Source organism: Pomacea canaliculata, linkage group LG4 (genome assembly GCF_003073045.1).
Source record: "Pomacea canaliculata isolate SZHN2017 linkage group LG4, ASM307304v1, whole genome shotgun sequence".
Lineage (NCBI taxonomy): Eukaryota > Metazoa > Mollusca > Gastropoda > Architaenioglossa > Ampullariidae > Pomacea > Pomacea canaliculata.
Window position 1 is genome coordinate 12,421,717 of NC_037593.1, and position 23,813 is coordinate 12,445,529.

Below are 23,813 nucleotides of genomic sequence, written 5' to 3' on the forward strand. Positions count from 1 at the left end.
GTATCGGTGTAGGTTGGGTAACACCAAGAGTAGAAATAAAAGTAAAGGTCATCTTATGACCTTTTTCATGTCGTTTGGGAATGAAGTGTTAGAGACCTCACGTTTTAGCCAGAGTACAACCCGCTTAACTACCCAGCTTCTCACCCTCAGTCACGTGGTCAGCACCCGCAACTGTGACAAAGACTTGGGGCTGAGTGCACAATGAAAAGTGGATGGTTAACTTTTAGCAATCAGCGTGGATGCCTATAAAATAATTCAGCCATCCAGCTTGCGGTCTGTGTACTGCGTTCGCAGTCCCGGATCCCTGCGATTGGTAACGGAAATGACGCCATGTTTTGGGCCAGAATCAGCAGCAATGGCGGCATCGGTGCACGGTCCCAGAAATCCAAGAGCTGACGAGTGGCAGGGGAAGATAATAATCAGTTTCACGAAAAACCAGTGCTAATAGACCGAAATTGCCGGCCTGTGTCGCACATTAAGTTACCCCGATTAGATAAGTGTGGGTAGGGTAGAACAACATGGATGGCGCGTTTGTGATGCAGGGATGCTGGGAAAAGTTGTTTGCCCTTGCGGTGTTGTCCTGTGCAAAGATGGAACTTGAGCTGTTTACGCTGGATGCCTTTTTCGTGAGAAAAAGCTCTTTGGGTGTTTTATTTCAAGATTGTTTTTGTCGTGAGGCTGAGTGGTATGCTGCGTGCGTGGAATGCAACAAGCTGTTTAACGGCCTTCTCCACTCAAGAGAATTAACCATTGATCTTTCGTGTTGGCTTTACACGTGACAGGGTCTCACCCTCTACTGAAGGTCAATTTACTGTGTTCGTTATCTTTTTCCTGTCTCTCACTCACTCATTTTATATACGTCTCTCGGGGAGACACAGTGGCGCTGTGGTCAATACAGTGAGAATTATAGGCTGTGGGTTAGAATCTCGTCTCGCGCACACATAGTTCCTCTTGAAATGTGTCACCAAGGGCTAAACGTGGTTTCTGTTAGCAGACAAAATATAAAGCCTACAGCACTAAATATGACATTATGACACCTTAATGGCTTGGACTTCTCTTTCTTTGTTTCTTTTATTTCTTTTCTCTGTGTGCCGCCCCATTATTTTGTTCACTCGAACTGTGCTTGGTTTTCATACACCAGTGATAATTGCACTGACATCAAAGCTTTCATTCATTTTGCTTGGATTGGCGTCGAACCTTAATTATTATTGTTTTTTAATAATAATAATAATAATAATAATAATAATAATAACAACAACAACAACAACAACAACTGGTCTCCTCTGTGGAGTTCCTAACACTCATTGGCAACAAATTACTGCTGTGACATCACTAGCAGGCAAAGAGCTAAACCAATATCTGCAGTTGAAGATATCTGCTAGGCCATGATGAAAAAAAGGATTCCAATAACAATTACGTTAATGCATCGTTGTCCAAGAAAGCATCCACTTTTTAAATCCCCCCAAACTCGTTCTCCTATTCATTTGCAGTGGTCCATTAAATATCTTTTTTCAAGGATACAGAGGGTTGGAAACAGTTTATCTTTAAGATCAGATCCGGGATGGCTGCGTGATGGGTGGCGCTCCGTCCTCTAAAAGCACTCCTCTTCTGTCTGGGTACTTATTCCACAAAAGACCTCTTCTTGAGAAGTCCGGTAAAAAAACTGCGATTTGATGGCTTCTCTTTGGACCGGCATCCTTGAATGCTCAACCTTCCATTCACCTCTTAGTTGGATGAGCAATGCTGCTCAAACCGACCTTATCGTGCAACCTTTAACCGTCTGAGACTTTGATGAGTGTCCAAACCGAGGCTACGTCAGCTGGCTGTGGCTGAAAACTTCCGCTTGTGGCTGGAGTGATGCTCGTTGGCTGGACGTTAATGGACCTTATCAGAGCCCAGCTGCGGCCTTCACCAACCGTGTGTTCACGAAAAAGGACAAATTTTTAGGATCCCCAGAGGAGGCACCATTCTCGCCATGTCACGTGGCCGCCGCTGCGCCATCAACACCACCCACCCTTCTTTCTTCCTTTCCTTATTGCTGAGGACATCCCGTGTGCTCTTCACTCCAGTTATCGTCCGAAAGTAACGTTCCTGGAGATGAGATCTTGTTATCTATGATGATTTGTTAATTTAATAAGATAAAGATTCTAAAGTATATGGCTACCCTCTTAAAAGAAAGCTGTGTTGTCATGGATGCTTCGTTGTTGAACACATAAAAGACGAGAGGAGCAAAGTTTTAAACGACGTTAGCTTAACTTGAAATAACTTGGCCAAACACTAATGACCTCATCTGCCTTTGGAGTGAAGAAGGCTTTTAGGTTAGCCTGACAGTTCACTATCAGACCATGCGTGAAAGTTGCAGCTAACAGCCTTAGAGAGGGGAGGATGTAGTCGCAGTGATGTTAAACCTCGTCAGTCAGCTGCTAAATTATGCTCATTCCTTTATCCGCCGCACTTTTCTTTTTTTTTTCCCCCGAGCCCACCATTGCGCCTGGCTTATTGTGATGATAGTAAGATAGAAAAAGAACACACAAAAACACAACCAAGCAGCAAATCTAACAAAACATTGTGACACTGAGTGTACGTTCAACAAACGGATGTTTTGTTCCCCAGAAAGATATTTATTCTCGAAGACTGGCCCATTGGTTTGCGCCGGATTCGTTTTTTGTAACAGTAACTGCAGGTTTCCCCTATCACTTTGTCTTCCTAAATCTTTCTTTTTTTATTGCTGTTTTCTTCCCATTGTTGGTTTGTGCACAGATTCCTGTAGACATAGATCGTTGATGAGAAATGCGATGCAGACAGCCATTGAAATGAGATCGACGGGCGGACGCCAGGAGAAGTAACATTTGTTTGTCCAGCGAAGGTCCTCCAGTGATGTTGGAGAAGGTTGTCTGCCACTTCCTTTGTCACGAACATTTTGCATTCTCAAAGGTCTGCATGGTCATAAAAGATGCCTAGCGCTTTATTTAATTTACCATGAACTGCATCTGACCAGGTTCCCTTGCCGGTGCGTCTCACGATTGGTTCTAACAAATTATCCACCCAGGGAACCTCTCGACTCTTACTAGACAGACGTGCCTAGGTTATTACAGATGTCTACCTTCTACCACACAAAATTTCCTTTTTGAAAGTAAACGTTGGAGAAAAGACATTTTTGTCATTCATTTTCGTAAACAACAAAGCTATTTTTTCTTCATCCAAAGGGACATTGGTCCGACAGAAGGTACAGCCTTTTGTTTCCTACGGCGACGAATTAGTACTGACAGATGCGAAGCAATCTAAAATATTAGCGGATAAAGTAAGTCTATTGCTGAAGGAGACAAAGGTCAGTAGCCCAAGAGTAGGACACTCCCCCCTCGACCATCAAGAGCCATCCAAGGAAGGCGATTTTTTTTTTGGCAGAAAAATTCAATCTCTGTATTTGGATTCCAAAAGACTTCTTAACCCTCCTGCGAAACATTTAAAAAAGAAAGATTGTAAATAGTGTGAAATACAGTCGTTAGAAACACATGAGGCTTCATATAAAAATCTTCATTGGTCTGCATTGCGTAAAGTATTGCCGAGGTTTCAGATGTACCTCAACAAAAACAAAGCAAATCAAAGGTGCGTTCAGGCTCGTGTTCGCTTCCTTCATGATCGCACACACAAATATAGAAGTTTGGTGCTAGTCTGGGCACTGTCAACATGACAAACATTAAACTAATAAACAAGATCATACTGGTGCTAGTCTTTTGTCCTAGATATTTTCACGTTTGATGATCGTGTTTAGAGAAAAAATAAACTTACTACTAGTACTGTATTATCCGATGTATACATGTATATATTATTTCTATCACCATTGCAGCCAACCACTAGCAACACTTGTCATGAATTTGCCATCACGTATCTTTTCGCCTCCCTTGCCCCTAGCAACCAGTCCCGCCAGGATGTATCTGTCCTCACATCCTGAATCATTGGCTTTGCAGACTGTGGTGTCTGGTACTGACCGTTACTTGTCATCTGTAGTCTCGGTGACATTCTAATTAGGACACGACATCGGATACGATATTGTTAAGCTTCTCCCTATGGATTTTGCACAGTGTGCTGCACCCACCATCCATTATTTTTACCCCGAATACCACATTGTTATCCTGGATACCGTGTGGTTAATTTACTATGTAACCCTTCTTTTTTTTTTTTTAATATATATATATGTGTGGGACTGAGTAAGTGTGTGGTAGTATGGGAATGGTGAAGTATGTGTATTATTTTATTATATTATTTTATTATTGTATGCCCCTGTTGTGGACAAATTTTATTTCCGCTGAGGATTATAATAAACTTGTCTTGTCTTGTCTTCTGCTGGCTAAAATGGTTGTCACACAAGACAAGATGGCGATAGAGGGATGCGAGTGAGGCTGGACAAAAATGGACGCCGGTGCTTTGTCGTGCGAATTTTTTCAATTAACAGGCTGGAGACTGACAAAAGAAAGTTCAAAAGCAGAGCTAGCTCCCTGGCTTTTAGAGTCTTAAATTATATTAAGGTTTAGGTCTATACAATGAAAAAACGATTAGGAGCAGGGTAGTAAAATGAGTTTTACGACACTTTCCAGTGCAGCTTACAGTTAGTTTTACGATGAGATCGTTACAAAAGGTATCCAAAGATCACAAACTAAATTGCAGAGCTTTCGAGAAGAATTTTTTAAAGTGAATCAGAAAATAAAGAGTTAGAAAAGTACGGCGACGCATTGCTGACATGGCTTTTCTCAAACTTTTGATTAATTGAGAAATAGAAGACAACTAGTTGGTGAGGAAAGAAAAAGAAGAATGAACTGAGAAGGAAAAACGAATGTAAATCAGTGTAACAACAGTTAGAGAGACAGCTGGAAGAGACGATGGCTGGAAAGTACGAGAAACACGAGCTGCACACGAGCCAAGGCGCCAGCCTTTCAGACGCTTCTTTTCAAATTTGAAATGTAAAACTTTTAAACCGCGGTAATGAAGAGATATTATCCCTAGTTTGATTTTCAGGAACAAACTTCGCTGTTCTTTTCCATGGAGTCACGTGCAGTCTCTGTCCATCGCGCCATACGTCATTGACGTCGCGGACTCTGACTTTCTCTCGCTCCTGGAAATGTCACTAGATTCCCACGTAGTTCTTTTCGGTGAGAAACCGCAAAACTAATTCCTGCTGCAGAGGTTGGATGGAGTTGAGAGAAACCCTCGTCCATACCTTCAGGCCAGAGGTTGGTGCTGATCAGTGTGGCGGACTGTGAATATATGATTAGATAGAATTCTGATTGGCTTCTTGACCGTATGAGCCGAAAACGTGTCAGGTCTCGCAAGTAACACTTGCCCCATACTCCTCCCCAGGCTGTTTTCAGTTTTTAACACACGTAGCAAAGCTTTTGTGACTTTCGAAAAGTTAGCAAACAAAATCAGCAAATTTTCTGTAGGAGAGGAGCGCCTACTATTCTATCTGTCTATCAAACGGTCTCTGTTGATCTATCCGTTTTCCCCAATCAGCTATATGTCAAAACCATGTGTGCTTGAGAGAGAGAGAGAGAGAACAGAGTGGATGTAGGATAAAATCCATAACCTTTCTGACTGAAGAATATTCCATTAATCTTAATAGGGAAAACTACAGCTTGGGTCTGGCAGAACAGACTGGGAAAAGGCAAAAGAGGATGATAAAGACAAAGAGGCTCAGAAGGTCTGGGACAAGAAGTGGCTTTTTTCCTTGAATGTTAGTAAAGATCTGTGTTACTAGAAAAACTTTTTCTTTAAGGAGTTTGGGGAGAGGGGAGGAGGTATTTTTTCTATCGAGCCAGAGCGATGTGTAGGTCGTGAGGTTCTTTGAGCCTCAAAGGCGACCAACTACTCATTACCGCCAATATTCAGCGACCAGAAGGCAGAGTGATCGAATCTAAAGTTTGCCTTGCGAAAGAATCTGATTTATTTCTAAGCATTTTACGACGGAGCGATACTACAGACCTGCGGGCCCGTTACCTTGGTAATTGACAGATGCAGGCTGATGATCAAAGCTAGCAGGCTTGGAAAATCAGAAGTGGGAAGGAGAATAGTAGAAAACGCCTTCAGAGAGACTGTCATTTTCTGAAGTAATTGTTGAAAGGTCAACTGGAGTATAAAGTAATATATAAGAATAAAATGAGAGGGCTTAGCTTAATACAAGGTACTCTTTCTCACAATCGATCTTGCACCCTGTGACTTTATGGAGCCATTTGAAATAAAATTCCACACTGGTAGACATTCAAGCTAAAAAAAATTGAGAGATAGAGACCAGTGAAGACAGATTACAGTGTGCACACACAAAGAGTTAACACGTGCTCTGAGCATCCCGCCGTCTCTCTGTGATGATCGCTGGCACCAACTGTTCAGAAGAAATGTTAAGAGACCAAACACAAATTTTCTGTTCGTTAAGACATAGATTTTCAGTATAAATCGCCGTTGTGTAGGTGTGTGTGTGTGTGTGTGCTGAATGTTGTGTATGGGTATGTATGCCCGTTCGGTTTGTGTATATATATATAATTGCTCATATTATGTGAGTATATCAACATGATTATGAGCAAAAGAAAACATTCCTTGGCCAGAAAATAAAGTTTGATTTGATTTGAAATAACTTCCAGGTTTGGCGTTGAATCAAGTGTAATAAAGTCATAGTTACCCTCAGGTGCTGGTCATGGACCCGGCTTATGGGACAAGACCAGTATTCACACAGTCGACGGTCTTAATAAATAGAAAATACTCTGATCAGATCTGATGAAAATACTTTCCTGGTGTTTTATATATTTGTTCACTTTATTTTTTCTTCTTTTGTTTTTTTTCTGCGCAATGAACATTCTTCGGAATGGATACCTGCGCATTACAAATCGACATCATCATCATCATCATCAGGGTCCCTCTCAACTATAGTTTAGATAGATGTTTGTCACGATGTCCACATGAGAGAAAAAAAATGTCATTGCTTTCTGTTCAGCTCATAACTGTTTGCCTGTCATATTAAGCAAAGTCTGTGTCCCGTTGTCTGTTCTAAGAAGACATTTTTTGTTCTCTGCGCTGCTTTAATGTCTGTTGTTGGCTGCTGTGATATGGCGGACATTCCTGTTCCTTGTTTGTGTTAAGCTGGGTCTTCTTGTGACGTCAAAGAATTTTTTACGTCATCGTTTGCGTACACAGCTAGTAGTGACGACGATGCTGAAATCGAGGTTCTGATCAGGCTAAAAATAAACCAATGGTCATGAGCTGCAACGTAAAAACATCGTTGTACTCAGCTGACCCGTTCACAGTTTCCAGAAAAAGTTATTTGCGCAATCGAACTGCCATTCTTTCTTCCGGAATTTCTAAGAATGATTACTTCCAGGCACACTTTGATGTTCAGGGACGGATCACTAATAGTTGACGACGAAAAATGTTCACTAAGAAGTATTAACAATATGTTCGAAGCATCGCATGGAGCCAGGAGAAAATGTGGATCAGCCAGAGTGCACACAGACTCCAGACTCCAAGTTGTGACGGTGAGATTGCAAGATCAGATGGCTGCCAAAGCTGGCTCTCATGCGATTAGTGGCGGACCAGCTGCATTAGCAGTCGAGAAAATTCGTGGAGTATTTACATAAAATTAGATCAGAGTGTTAAATCTAAGCTTAACTCGGGGATCCAAAAGAAGGGCAGTGGCAAGATGGCGCAGATGTGACGTACTTGTAAGCAGGACATACTTGCACTTGCGGCATACTCCTATGACATACTTGCACTTGCGGCATACTCCTATGACAAACTTGTAAGCCTTGGATAACATTGTCAAACAAAAAAGGAATTAAAAAAAATACTGGCCATCACTAGAAGGAAGTAGGGGGTCGTGTTACAACTGCTGCTACATCTGGGACTCGTCACAAGTAAAAACCGAAACGTGTGACCCTAAAGGTCATTGTTAATCAGACAAGTGAGTATTAACTTTTTACCAATTGTGGAAAAGATTTTTTCATAAACACTATGTAAACATATGAACAAATGTGGTCAACAGATGGTATATGTTTGGTTTGAGTCTGGTTAAGAAAAGCGGAACCCTAACCCCAGAAGTGGCAAACACATTTGTTCTATAATAAATTTTATGAATTAGAGAAACTATACAGTTGACTGTTATGTTTTGTTCCGCTAACTAGACTTTATCAGATATTACAATGTACAACCTTGTGTTTGAATACAAACAAATACATTGTGAAGCGGTGTATAATTATTTTCTAAACAGTTCAAATGTCCTCTGAGATTGAAACCCTAGCTCTGTCTTGTGACAACGGCATCAATCGTGTTCTCTAGTCAGTGAGTGTTTTTCTTCAAGCCAGTGGTTATTAGAAGATCCAATGATTGCTGCCACGAGTTCTGTTTTACCTTTTGGAACCACAACCAATGGCTTTCATTCATCCGGCAGGACTGAACTTGTTATTTGGTGTTGAGATCTGTTCCCATCATTCTAGGATAATGCAAACCACGGTTATGTTTAAGGTAGATATTTTGTTTTACTGGAAATGTTTAATTCGAACACGTCTTAAGGTTCATGTCTATCTTTCAGAAATAAAATCAGTAGAGTGGGAAAAACCTTTTAACTCAAAAAAAACGAAAACAATTTTAAACACAATGAACCGTACATTTTACATCTTCCTCCCCAAAACCCTAGACCCTCACTCAGCAATGTTTCAACATTTTTCTTTTTTTGCCCTCGAAGACACTGAAGATGTATTCCCCTTATTTTTACCCCCGAACGGTATCTTAATGCATCATTAATCAAGCGTGTCACAAAGTATGTCGGGTGTGTATAATGTCGGAGTCCGGCAAGCTTGGCGACGCTGTACAAGCTACTTCAGATTGGGACATTATTCACTATCTTTGCCCGAACAACGCCATCAAACCACATTTTCACATTTCTAGAGATTGGTGTGGAAAGGTCGTTGTGGTGAGCGGAGGGAAGAATCTGTTAATTAGACTCTCCACGATACTCTTTGCTCAGCGCACGTTTAGTCATCACTTAACCGAGAGAGCATAAGAGAGAGTGTTCAACTGCAGGAAATATTTTCAGAACCGTTACACTCCCCACCAAAAAAAAAAAAATGTGTTTCGATCCTCACATCAAAAATGGAGCGAGAGAAAATTGAGGCCGGAGACAAAATTGTGGTTGCCTTTGTTGTGTTGTAACCTCTGCTACATGTAGTAACAGTAATGTTGCTTTAGCAAATTAATTTGAATTGTGTTGTGTTGTTCCTTCAGGAGATAAACGCGATTTTTTAATAGTTTAGTTATATGAACTGCACTTAAATTTCCAAGTGTAGTTACTTCAGGGTTAGGGTCAAAGCACCCTACCTTAGATGATAATTATTATTATGCCAGTATTAAAAGCTCCTACACTGTATCAGCTTTCAACATTTGCGAATGTCTGTGGTCACTTTACTCGTCAGTGTGATCATATGACATCATGAAACTTCTAAACTAAAATCTCAGCATCTGCTCCATTTCCAGTTTCTTTATAGCACGTCCAGAGTAGAGTTCACACAACCTTCCACACACTCTCTCTCTCTCAAGCACACACACAGACGCACACACAGTTCTTTATTTACGAAGCAATCTTGAGCCAAAATAAGAGTACTAAACCCGTCTTCTGCTTTGTGAGCATCCATCCTTCATCTGTGGCTTGTGGTTGTAAAGCTCAGAGGCTGGAGGACTTCCTTGCACTCCGTCATCGCGACTGCCAATGAGTTCGGGCTCCCTGAATACTGAATGCCCGGATGCACTCCACGCTTCGTGCTCGATAAATGTCTTTGTACTCTTCCACAAAGAAAATAATACTTAGTAAGAAATGTATTTTTGTCAAGGAAATGTCTCCGAATTGGAACAGAACATTGATACGAGTAACCTAAAAATTGCCCCAGATTAGTTTTTGTGCCGTTGCAAGAATAAACGAAAATGAAGTAGTTCAAGAAGAAGAAAATTTATTTAAAAAAAATGATGATAAGGATTCACGAGGAACCATAAGTCACAGCACAGTCGCATTCGGTTTCAAGTAAAGTTTATTATTTCATCTCGGAATCTACAGTGATGCTGAATAAATAAAGTAAAAGAAAAAGGAACAAAATAATAAGACTAACCTTTTTTTAAACTATATTGTATATGAGCTTGTCTTTCAATCAGATGATTCGAGCCAGAAATAAATATTCATCACAAGCGTTTTCTCACCAAGACCGATATACAAAAGGTTAAATATCAACAACAAAATCGATGTTTTTTAAATATCTGCCCTTGCAATCTCATTTTCTCTTTTGCTGAAAGAAGTATAGAGGTGGCAAGGGTTATAGATCGTTTCAGAAAAAAGATTACTAGCCATATTATCTCTCATAAAACATCCTGAAGGGGCCGCACGAATATCTAATAACCAGACTAGGCGGTCAAAGATGAATCATCGGTGACTTGATTTACGTGCAAATACATTTTCCGAATTATTTTTGTAATCCGCGATCTGGTCCTCAGCCCTAAAACAATTCACAAGTGCACTTTTGCTGTCTTTCTGAACCGTCCTTAACGCATACTCGTGCTATTACGAATATAATTTTAAAATGCTTGATAATAATGCAAATTCTTTTTACTTCAGTGTACCCTTGCTTCAAATATTGTACATCTTCATATGCATTGTGTGTGTGCGTGTGTGTGCGTGTGTGTGCGTGTGTGTGCGTGTGTGTGCGTTTGTGTGCGTGTGTGTGCGTGTGTGTGAATGTACATTGCTTGTGTCCCAGTCGCAGCCCCAGAGACATTAGAAAGCCATCAGCAAACAACCTCCTCACCGAAGCTTATTTGGTCTAATCCTTCATTTGGCTCTCTGGGAATGGTCAGGATCAGCCACGGGAAGGGAGACACTATTCAGATAACTCCCACAACTACTTCTCCCGGTTCCTACATTAACTTCTCTCTCGGCTGACATAAACATATTAGGTACCTCCCTCTCCTTCTCCGCTTTCTTCTCCACTCCTCTACACTCGAGAAACATGATGAGGAACTGTTGATGGAACTGAGTAATAATATTCAATGTGATGATCATGTTGTTTTTATTTGTAGACAACAATGAATCTGAGCTTTGTATAACAATATCGTGCAAGGTACACATCATAGAGGTAGATAGGTGTAAACATGAAACTGCAGTCTCATCACATTGCAAGGCAAAATAGTGTCGATCTTGAGACGTCGAGGCAAGACCATAGGGAGAGATAATTATATTCGTCCTCTGTTATTAGTTTTTCTGTGACTTATTTCCCACCTACCCCGCTGGTGCAGACCCTTTGTGCTATACCTCGCAAATAGAAGACGAAGAATGTCCCTAATTTCTTGTATATATAGTGACAGTAATAGTCAGAGGATTTGTGGTGCTTAGAAGTCTTAAATGTACTTTATTTGTTCCTTTTGTCAGTGATGCTAATAAGGAACGTAGGCGATGTACTTTACATTATTCGGATAACACTGTGTAGATTCGATTTTTTTTTTTTTTTTTTTTTTGTGATCGCCACGAGCTTCCCCGTCACACAAATCTTTCACGTGAGGACTCCCTCACCATTGGATGCCTTCTTCCAGCCTCCATGGACCGTTTTTTAAACACAAAAACAACCACAGATCAGCAAGATGGTAATAAAGGAACATAATTCGTCCCCTGTGCTTGTCACGAGTGGGCAGGTTGTTTATTATCTCTACTGTTGTGGCAGTGTCACCCACTTCTATTGTCACCAAACTTCGTGTGATAAGTGTGATCTACGGTTGCCCTTTGTCGCAAACATCAGTCTGTCGTCGAGGAGAAAGTGAGATCATTCATTTTATCAAAAGAAAACGAAAACTCGAGAATCTTCTGCTGGAAATGGGAAAACTTTGAACAGTTGAGCATCGTGTCGAGGACATTAAGCAGCTCGGATCACGCCAAGTCACGATGGATTACGGGGGAGCGCGGGAGGACTCGGATTTTCCGAATTAAGCCGAGAGATATTCCAAGACAGAGAGGCAAAAATGAGGGGCCGCCAACTTGAAAACCTTGAGGACAAGAAAGCTGTCTTATGGAAGTCTTAAAGGAAAACACGAACTGTCAGCGAAAATCGCTGGAAATAGAGCCTAAAGTATCCCATAAACATATCCCCGTGGTATTTTACGACGAAGAGGCAAGAAAAATATAATATTAACTTTTTTCTCTTAATCACACCAGATTTTGTCGAGAAAATAGAAAGTGATGAAAGGATGTTATTTATTAAAAAAAAAAATTAGAACACAATGCGCTGTTGTTAAATTTTATTTTTGACACTCAGATGGAGTTAGTTTTTATTTATTCAGGAGATCCTAAAGATAACGGCTACAAACGTCAGTGGATTAACTTTGTTCAGAGATGTGTCCATACAGACCACTGCTTTGTTCAGACATGCCGAGCGAACTTCGTCCCCACACCGTACTCAAGAATTTGCTCAAAACATTTCAAAATCCATTGTTATCCAGTAACTTACCAAGTACAGGCAAGTCTCAGACTTTCGGTAAAGCGAAGACATCTTACAATTGTGCCAACTATACCAAAGCATGAAGATATGTCTGGATGTCGACCTATTCCAGTGTAAATCAGTATGATGATAAGTAAACAATTTGTTCTTCATTTATCTAAATCATTCTTAGTTTTTGTAAAGCTATAAAACATTTAAAGCAATTTTTTTTTCCTTGCTGACTACATTTTTTTTTTAACAGATGGAGATGGAGAATTCGTCGATTGATATGTGTTCGTGGTACTACAACATGATGAGAAGCTCAGACCGCCTACTCCCCAACACTAGCGCCGCCAACAACAGCCTTAACAACTGCGACTACTCCCCCGAGACGGATCCTCCCCTCGTGACGTCATCAATGAAGGTCTACACCTATTGCGTTCCCATCATCCTGGTCATCGGACTCCTGGGTAACCTCGTGTCCCTCCGCGTCTTCCTGTCTCGCAACATGCGCAAGCTGTCGGCGAGCACCTACCTGGCGGCCCTCTCCACCTCCGACATCACAGCCCTCCTCTTCCACGTCCTCGTGGACTGGCTGCGCTGGGGCTTGCCTTCCCTGAACAGCGACAGCGCTGCCCCGGCGTTCCTGAACACCCCGGGGGTCTGCCACGTGCTGTTCTACTTCTCCTACGTCAGCCGCTTCCTGTCGGCGTGGTTCATCGTCACCTTCACGGTGGAGCGCTACATCGGGGTGTGCCACCCGTTACGGAGGAAGGACATCTGCGGGAGTCGTGCCGCACATAAGGTCATCTCCAGCCTGGTAATCATCGCTCTGGTCGTCATGCTGTACAAGCCCATCCTCACCAGCGCGCGGGTGGTGCGCACTCAACACGAGGAGCTCACGCGCTGCTTCCCGGATCCTCAGCGACCGATGCTGGTCTTCACGCTGGACAGCATCTACGGGCTGTCCATCACGGTCCTTCCTTTCGTTCTCATCTCTGTCCTCAACGCCCTCATCATCCAGAAGCTGCTGAGGCGCTACCACCGCCACCGCCAGTGCCACGTGGTGACGGAGGAGAGCATCATCCGCATGGAGTTCACCGTCATCCTTCTCGTCGTCTCCTTTGTCTTCATCATCCTCAACCTCCCGTTCTGCATCGTTTGGTGCAAGCGTTTTCTGCTGTCACGCCTGCACGTGCGAGCGTCCGAGGACGCCCTCTACGACTTCGACAACCTGGAGGGCGTGCTTCTACTGACGCGGGTCGTCTTCTACATCAACTACTGCGTCAACTTCTTCCTCTACAGCGTCACCGGAGCCTACTTCCGGCATGAGCTCAAGATCCTGGTCTTCTACCGCAGCCAGCGTTACAGCAGTTACATCAAGTGCTCACGCGTAGATTCCAGCCCCACTACTCCTCAGTCGTGGGTGTGACTAGCACGCGGTCGCTGCTGTCGGCGTCAGCTGCCTCACCCTGCTCGAAGTCGAGAACACTTATAACAAGACAATATGTTTTGCTCTTAACAAAAAGACAGACGAGGGGAAAGGAAAGCTGCAGACATCACAGCTCTTGATATAGACATCACGTACGCCTTTGACTCTTTTTTTTCTCGAGGAGGAGAATGAGTGTTTTTCTTAACTGTGATCCAATGGAGGGGAATAAGAGAGCGAATGTTTTGAAAAAGACCAGGGAGCGTAACAAAGGGATTGTAATAAAGACTAGTCGCGGGAGATGTCGCTGCATTTGTACTGAAGGTGTGTTTGCTTTTTAGAAAATGTTGCTGAAGAGATGTTGCTGCAATTGTGCTGAAGTAGTGTTGCTTCAACTGTACCTGTAAAGCTATAATTGTTTTGAGGAGCCGGAGTTTAACTGTAACAATAACAAAGAGACAGAGAGAAAAACAATTTGACCAATGGTCAGCAAGTGAGGGAAAGAAGAGAAGAAGTTGAAAGTCGGAGTCGGAACGGTAACCACTGGTTGCAGAGGCGGTAAAAAGATCGACAATCGGTAATGATTTCATTACAACGCCATTTTGGTAGCCATTGGTTTCGATCTGACGCGGCACTAGATGTCTGCAGCTGCGACGTGGAATCAGAAGGGGGGCACAGATAGGGATTTTTGATTAAAGAAAAGGTCTGTCACACGTGACACTAGCTTTGCCTCTGACTTTTGAAATAAATACTTGGATCGTTCTGGTCCAAGAAATGTCCCTGAAACACCAAGCCCTTCAATCTTTTCAGGCAACACAGCAAACTATTTTAAGAAACCTCCGCCTCCACCTCGATCCTAAGGACAACAAAGTGCTCACGTGTTGCTGACGGACTGAACTAACGTGCAGCAAGCAGGATTGAGAGAAGATTAGAAGTCGGTGAATGTTAAGCCCATTGAATGGCTTTGTGACTTGCATGGAAGTCTTTCCCGGTGTACATGTTTATTTGGTGGATCATGCAGAAACTGATATTTTGTCTTCATTTGTTTCGCAATAGGCTTTATTCTTTGTTATTGTCTGCAACTTTGCCAAAGCCAGTCTGGCGACCACAGAGTGTCTAGCAGACGTGTAGGACCTTGGTTCCGACAGTGACAACACTCGGTGACTGGATGTTCGGCATGGAACGTCTAACACCCGGTGATTCTGAAGCTCTTAGTTTTATTTCTTATAGTTTTTCTTATGTTTCACTGGAGCTTCAACTTGTTCCTTCACTCTAAATAATTCATGAAACCTTTCCCCATTGACACCCAACCTTTGATTAGGTCCTAGTTTCTCTTCAATAAATAATCTCTTTTAGAAATCACATCCCTTACAGTAAAATTTCAGTTTTTCGTAGACTGCGTGCCTTTTCCTTATATCCAATGTCCATTGCACCTTTTTCCATTAATTTGTTTCTCTTTGTTATCCTCATTAATCCCAGGTAAAATTTCCCGATGTGATCGTGTGACAAATCTGAAACCTCACCAAAAAATGACAAAGTTCTTTCTAGAATATTCGCTAAGAAGCGGATTAACTTTGATTTCTTTTTGCGTTAACAGAAGAGTTCCAATCTTTAGAGATTTCTGTCACAAACCTTTAGTTTCACATTTCTCTAGAGACAAAGCGCTTGGCATCAGCCAGTAGCTTCTTATTCTCTTACAGCAGTCTTAGGGAAACATTTTCAACGGTCTGGAGTTTTCAAGCAGGTGACAGGCCACATTAGTAGTTTTGATTTGTTGACCCTTTTTAACTTGATTATATGCAATCAAGATGTGAAAAAGGCGGAAAATATCTTGAGGATATTTCAGCCTTTTTTTTTTTTTAATATGGATTACATTTATTTTCACTCAGGCATGAGTTTATAGTTATCGATAGAAGTGATGAAGTTTGAAATATAAGTTCTTTTTATAATGTAAAAAGAAAAGAAAAGAAATGAATATCTGAGGCCTTAGTCCCTTCCTGAAAGACACTGAGCTGAAACAACAACAAAAACCGTCTGGGGATCGTTTCCTGTCGGTCGGAGGCAGGAGATGTATGCAAGTTGCGGAAACGTCAAGAAGCTTTTTCCTTTTGCTCGCCTGAAACTATGTCATGGCTAATTACTGTGACAGCGATCGCTAGTCCCTAGAAATCCCATCTGTATTTTATGTCTGTGTCTAAGAAACTGTTCTGAGTTCAGTAACGCATGTGCGTGCTTGGAGTGTAAGAGCAGGGCAAGTAAAACCCACTGTGTCCTTTCACAGGACTTTCTATGACCGGCTTATTAATAACATGAAATTCAGCTCAAAGATGTGAGGAAGATATTCATGGGGGATGTAGTGGAGGATGCTCAGTGAAGGATGCTGTCTTATGCAACCCAGAGGGCACATTCGCACAGGACAGAGAGAGGGGTGTGTGGGATGTAGACAGGAAGGGTGGTGAGCTGTTGCATGTCAGTTTGTGGGTGTGTACACCAGACCTGGTACTCTCGAATCCATTATATTAGCAGATTGTACACAACGCAGACTTCAAAGGTCTCCTGTGTTCCATTTTGTCCACGTCGTGCCCCATTAGTTCTAACAGCTAGTCGCATGTCACGTGCTGTACCAAATGCCCCCATCTTGGTATTTCGATTGCCATAGCAGTAACGGAACCAAGAGTCCAAGCTATCTTTCGCCTTGGCGAAACCTACCTCGACTGCCTTCACCACAATTCTTCTTAGAACGCTGGCTTCGGCATCAACATGTCTTCCCTTCGTGCACGAAGTATCCAGCGAGCAGGAGCTTGAAACTCGTCTCGCGAGAACTGATCCCCGCTCCGTGTCAAATGTCCAGCATGATGTTGCACAAGCTGACAACTTGCCCTTCTGAAAGCATCTCTTTCCGTCAAGAATATCATAAGGGAATCCAGTTAAGTACAGTGAAGAACCAAACTTTTGTCTATGCGTTGACTGGATGGACCTTTGACAGTGCCTTGGTAGACATGTGGATAGATAAACAGCGACAAATGGAAGGATGGGTAGATGTTGGACAAATTGACAGAGCAGGACAATCTGAAACATCACTTGTTTCGTACGTGAGTGTCTTAAATAAAAACTTCAATAAAAAAGAATCTACACTTTAAAGAAGCAAGTAGATGAAGAATGGACAACAGGGAACAGCGAACATCAAAAGTTAAGGGTGGATGAGGAATTGGTGTTTTACCCCGAACCAGCAACTATGGCTATATAACCCTGTCAACGGGTGCCACATACAGAAAAAGGATAGAATGTCCGAGGCGAGATCTGACCCCACGCCAGCCAATCCTCACTGTATTGGTGACCGGCACCAACCGTTCGCCACCGGACCATCCATAGAGAAGAATTCGAACACCACTGAGAAACAAGTCATACTTGAATGACATCAGATCCTCTATTCTGAACATGGACACTGAAGACAAATTCAAATCTTTGCTCCATGTTTGCAGATGTGTTCAGTCGCCATTCTTTCATGATCGCCTTTTTTACTACGATGACAAACCTATTGTTGCTCATAAATGAATAATTATTACTTCAACATCTACTTGAATGTTCTTACCATGCTTTATAAGTTACACTTCAGAGTATAAGTGTTTACAGAAAATGTAACTTTACGATATCTTTTCTTTTTTGATTCCTCAAAGGGCTACATATTTGGTTTTGTTTAATAAGATTAATGTTATGTAAAATGTTGTACAAATTATTAAAACATTTTTTAATAAAAAATAAGATAATTATATTGTATGTCTGGAAACGTTCTTTGGATTATTTAACATGTTACACGGTTCGTAGTAAATTTGTGTAAACTGTGTTCAAAGTCATATGAACAGATAATATTTGTAATATTTAGCGCTGTGAGTGCTCTTCTTGTTAAAAATCCTGTAATCTGCTGTAAAAAAATTGTGGAAAACGTGCTTTAACATCCTATAAACAAATTTGTGTCTAGAGTATCTATAGTCACCTAACGTCGTAAATTTATACGAAATGTTTCAAGTCATATGAACAGCTTACTATGTCGTATTTGCTGTCCATGTTACAAGAATTAATATTATAAATATTGTGGTGTGATGTCAACTCGCCATTATAGTGTGGGCATTGTCAGAAAACATCAATGACCATTGCTTTCGGTGTGAAGCTCTCCCTCAAATGTGATAAACTTGCAGAAATAATGTTTAATCAGTGCCCACAGGCTTTCGGACTGTAAACATGATGGAAAATCGGGCACAAAGAAAAATTGTTTATTATGTTTGAGTAAAGTGCATCTTTATCTAACATTGTCCGCGCCATCGTCAATGCACTTTCTCGAAAGATCCACAAAAATTGTGTTGTCTCGCATTTTGTAGCTCAGTTCGTGACATTCTGCCTTGCCTGGTATGTGAGTCAAATACAATTATGTTTTCTTGTTAAAGCTTTAACTTTTGACAATCAGTTACTCATAACAGTGCTTGATGCCGAGATTTCACTCTCCCTTAGTACAGGTGCCTGGAGGCATTGCCATCATGCAGCTTAAGTCATCAGCTGCACTCGTAATGAGCTTGGTGTTGCACACGTAAACCAGGTGTACATTCCGTTACATCATCACCACCATCACCACCACCACTACTACTACTACGACGATGACGACGAAATCCACCATCACCACCACCACCACCACCAACAACAACAACAACCCAGCATGTTGCGTTTCAGCCTTGCATGACGATTGTGATTGCTTCTGACGACTTCATCGGCGACCTGATGACTTTTATCATCTTTTTTCATTGCTTTGTAACGATTGTACCAAAAAATGAATTAATACAGTTTTTCAGTGAAACTCTGACTTTGCTTACGTTTATTCCTTGAAAGACTCGACAACCTGCAAAAGTTTAAAAGCGCTGAAAAGTGAATAAAACAAGATAATTAAAATGATGATGATGATGATGAGGAGGAGGAGGAGGAGGAGGAGGACAACTAACAGCAACTATAACCTACGCTGTCAAATCATAATAAACCCAGAGTTTATTTTAATCACCTTATTATAGCTAAGCTGCTGAATTAAATATGAAGTTTAATCAATTAATAGTAGTGCATAAATTAGACAATCTTAGAAATGACTTCATGATATAGCTTTATTAACTTTATTTACTTTATTTACTAAGATAAAATCTTGAAGGAAAAAAATAGAAAGGGGAAGAATGACTAATGATAAAAAAAAATCTGTTGATCAGGTTATTTGTCACTTTAAGTTGTTTTCACACTTCTAAAGGAGGATCTTCTACAAAGCTACAGCAGTCAATCCGTCACAGTCACAGCCAGTATCAAGACGAATTTCTTTCACCATCTCACCTCCTGGCAGCCAAACATGTCTGGCACTTCAGAGTCCGATATTCGAAAATTGATAAAAATTGAATCGACCTTGTAGTTGCATCCATCGCTATGTTCCTATAGTGCTGGAGTCTCAGATAAACCCTGTCTGAAGTATCAAATAACTGAGAAAATCCTGGAAAATGTTAGAAAAGAAACGCGACAGTGTAATGGTCGTGTCAGTCTTGACAGACTTAATCAAAGTCCCAGACGTGGACCGTCTCTGTCAGTAAATCCTCTCCCAGGTGTTAACCAATCCCTTGGTCTTCCTCGGTCCTGCCATTTAAAAGCTCTTAACAGCTCGTAAAAAGAGAGCATGATGTCTTCTCTAAGCAAGAGATATGCTGGTTGTCCTCGCAGTAAAAATAAAGGTGTTCAGAGGATGTCCTGTCATTGCCTTTACTGTGATTTTTTAGTTTTGTTCTCGCAAACAGCTTTTTTTTTTTTTTTTTTGGTCAACCACACAGAGATGTGCTCCTATCTCCGAGCTTGTAGGACACAGCTGAACTCAAGAAGTTAATTTTTATACAATGAAATGCCATCACCTTGCACAGACCTAACTGAAAGTAGACATCAATGTGCGAGGAAAAAAGTGGATGGAAATATTGCCTGAAAGGTCACTGTATCTAAAATAAGGTAACATAAGATTTTTTTTCTAATTCCTGGAGTAATCCCAATGCCAGATACTGTTTCTCAAAATGTGGGTCAGTATATCTCTCCTGATCTTAATATAAACGCCGACAAAAATCATCATGACAGAAACAGGGCAACAAGAAGGATGTCATCACGTGGTCGTGTCAATGAGACAAAGAGTTTCCGTGAGTTCTTAAACAGACTTTCTAAACTACATTGCCTATGAGCCAACTATCTAACATGTAATTTTAATCCATTATTTTTCTGTAATCTAATACTTTCCTGTAAAATAAATATTTGACATTCAGCAGTAAAAACTATACTAGTCGTTTCAAATTGAATCATACCGAGTTCTTGCTTTTAACTTTTGGTCTCGAAAAAAATTGTAAAGTATTCGAGAGACACTGACAAAATCAGTATCTTGCAGACTCTGACTGTTCGTACTTTCCAGAAAAGCAGTTATTGATAGAAACTATTTAAAAAAATGAAAAATGGGTGGCAGAGGCTGGGGGAGGTCTAGATAAGGAAGTGAGGTGCTAGCAAGGAGTGATATGGAAGTGAAGTGCTGATAATGAGTAATCACAGTTTTAGACAGACAACGGAAAGGAAGGAGGAGATGCTCTAAAATATTCCAGACACACTTCCTACGTAACTAGTTTATTCATTTGTACTTTTAAGATGTTTCTCGGTCAGTATTGTTCCTGGTAGCAGACGGGGTCTGGCAGCTGGAGATAAGCAGGGAGAAACAACAGAAACAAACCTCCCCCTCCCGTAAAATAAACTCACTCACCACAGGATTCGTGACCTTTCCTCCGGCAAAGACATGGTAATTGAGTCTGTTGCGGCTAACTGACGTCAGTGACGTCAGTGACAGACTACAGACTTCCCTTGACTTTGAGATGAGAAGTTTTTGTCTTTTTTTTTTCTCTTTTTCGTCTAAAACATTTGAATCATCAGCGGTATGTTTTGCTTATTCAGACCTACAAGCACGAACAGCACTGAATATTGTGTGAGTAGTGAGTAGTGCTGTTCTTCTGCTATCTAATCACTTTCTGCCAATTTCTTTTGTTAGTATTATATTAAAAAGCACTGAAGAACAGATATCAAAGAAAGAGCTATCGGAGCCAAATGTCTGTGATTTGTCGTCCACAGTTTCTTTTATTGTGAAGACGATATTCTTTCTTAAACCTGTTTGCGTCTCGTGTAGTTAACGCTCATTTAGTCCTTGTCAAGTCTTTTCACTGTCAGCAAAGTCTGATCACCATGCTCATGTAAATTGTCGTCAACAACTTTATTTTGCAGATGTAAATTTCCAATACCCCGCACGTGCATTCACATCCCTCCAACACACGTATACTTTAATATAACATTTTGATACAGTCGAAGAAAAATACATATCTCTCATGCCTTTATATATTATAATATATACAGAGATATAAAAATATTTATTTAATTTTATTCATTCCAATTGTTTTCCTAATTCTTAAAACGCCTTTGTGACTCGTGCGCCATCCCAAGCCTTGAGCGCAAACGCGAAAAGAATTTAAAGAAACAACAACTAAACAAAATTACAGTTGTACAGAGCTGTGCACTTTACCTAACGTTTTTTACGTTACTAAACTAAATGTAGATTTTTCTAGTCGTGAGCTTATATAAGCATATTGTTATATGCTGGAAAAATAAGAAACGATTACAATTAATGATAGATGCAAGAGGCCGGTGTCGTCGTCTGCCTCGAGGTCCATGCTGGCTGTCGACGGCACTGGTTGTAACCAAATTGTGGTTTTATTGCGGCTGTAACCATGCTGATTAACCATTAAAAAGACGACAAGTCTGCAGCATAATATCAAGCAACTAATGGAGATTTTATTTTGCACCTTTAATTTTTATTTTATTTTAAATTTTCGGTTGAAAGATGACCTTTTTTTACGAAAGGGAAATTAAATGTGTTACATTTTACGATTTTTCTGTCAGTTATTAGCAATCGGTTTGATTTTACGGAATACTAAAAATGTCGACGCGAGTAAGGAAAATTGATTATGAATGGGTCGTTTTCACTCACGTGATACACACGTTAGCAACGAGGCGCTGTCCGCCATCTTCCTTCCCTAACGCTTCGCGTTTCTTCAGCGGCTCTATATCGGCTTGTGTCACGACACCGCTAGCGTCTCTCGAGCACACCAGCGGAGTCGGACAATTGCGTGCTCTTTCACTCAAATAAACAAAACGATTTTGCCTATACGAGTCTGCCTATGTTTAATAAAAAAAAATAATAAAATAAAAAACCCTATGAAAACACAGTCACTATAACAATGGCTCTTCCTTTCGTCAAACACATTTACCAAGTCCACCGAACTCCTTGCACACTATTAAAACTCACTGTCTTGGCAATGTCTCCTCTAACACAATCACACAAAATCCTGTATCTATTACTATTCAAACTCACTGTCTTGGCAATGGTTCTTCTAACACAATCACATATCTCCACTGAATCTTCTACACATTATGAAGCACACTGTCTTGGCAATGGCTCTTCTAGCACAATCACAAAAATCCACGGAATCTACTATTAAAACTCACTGTCTTGGCAATCAAACTTCGACTAACACAACCTCCAAACTAAAATGTACTCGATCTCTTACACACTAGTGAGACACACTGTCTAGCAAATGGCTCTCTACTCTTAAACAAGCGTCCACCTCTCTCCGAATCCTTTTCTCTTCTCCCTATTAAAACACACTGTCCCGGCAGTTGCTTCTCCCTTCAATAAGAAACACAATCCTCCTCCCCTTCATTAAGTGTCCAGTTTCACCTCCTCTCACTCATTGCTTGCTACCCCAATCTCCAGTCACACCTATTCTTTCTTTCTTCTTTAACATCAAACAAGAACTTTTGCACATTCAAATGAATATTTATTAATTCTTTTCAGAAAATTTTTGTGTCTGCTGACAGAACATAACTTAAAAAAAATCATTACAGGGTAAGAAGGAACATATCAAAATCCCAATCTAAATAACATCACTGATATGGATTACTAAGAAGAACTATTGGTTAGGTAATCTAAAATCCACAAAGAAGCTCTGGCATCAATATTGCTCTGAATTAGCTTCTGAGGAAGCAAACGGCATTTGCATTCAAATGACAATAACATTTGATTCAATTATACATGTTTGAGTAGCCTGTTAATAAGCAAAAATTATTAACAATATTCTGTCAACAGCAAATATTTTGATCAACATCATACAAAGCATGACATCTCCAGCAAAGAACAAATTCTATATTGTTCACAGTTTCACATCAATTTACCAAGTAACTTATCTGATCAGTTGGATATCGTCATGCTATTATAAATAAAGTGCGAAAGAAAAAGAACTACAGTAAGGTAATTGTGCATTTTATATCTGAGAATAACTTCTATGGTAATGTAAACATATACAGATTGCAAGCATGCATTCTGAAAATAAATGCTGATTTCAAACTAAAAAATTGCACTATAGCTACTCAATAGGCACTATGGATTTATGTAAATTTACAATGCAGCAACAAAGCCGAACTATTTTGTCTATGACTGGATTATCATCACCAGGCTTTGTTGCCATCAGGTCAATAGGCACTTTAGACTGCAAAATTCCAAACTTTCTGCGAACAAAGCCTATAACTCTCTCAACATGAATTCGTACAGAGGCTATTTTTCTGGAATTTTCAACTTGTAGTGGGTGAAGTTGCTTTTTCCCATGGGTAAAATCTGAAATTATTAATTTAGCTTGATAAAAAAGAACTTCATCTTCAATGTTGAAACCTCTGTCGGCCATAATTACATCTCCTGGTAACAAGTTGGACAACAAAGAAGTATTTTCAATGATGTGTTTGTCTGAAGCCCTGCCACCAAA

The 23,813-nt window shown here is 40.7% G+C and overlaps 1 protein-coding gene across 6 annotated transcripts in view; it reads left to right on the top strand.

Moving 5' to 3' along the window:
• The window catches only part of LOC112562717 (nociceptin receptor-like), a 69,550-nt gene that overhangs the window by 40,034 nt on the left and 5,703 nt on the right, over positions 1–23,813 (top strand). For 3 of the 6 annotated variants that reach the window (XM_025236151.1, XM_025236152.1, XM_025236155.1), the window contains exon 2: positions 12,748–18,758. The exons of 1 other annotated variant lie outside the window; for it this stretch is intronic. In XM_025236151.1, coding sequence (XP_025091936.1) covers positions 12,748–13,917 — 1,170 coding nt within the window. In that variant the 3' untranslated portion in view covers positions 13,918–18,758. Of the gene's footprint in view, positions 1–4,732; positions 4,742–7,387; positions 7,943–12,747; positions 18,759–23,813 lie in introns of those variants that run through there. 2 more of the 6 variants (XM_025236153.1, XM_025236154.1) reach the window with 2 other exon arrangements.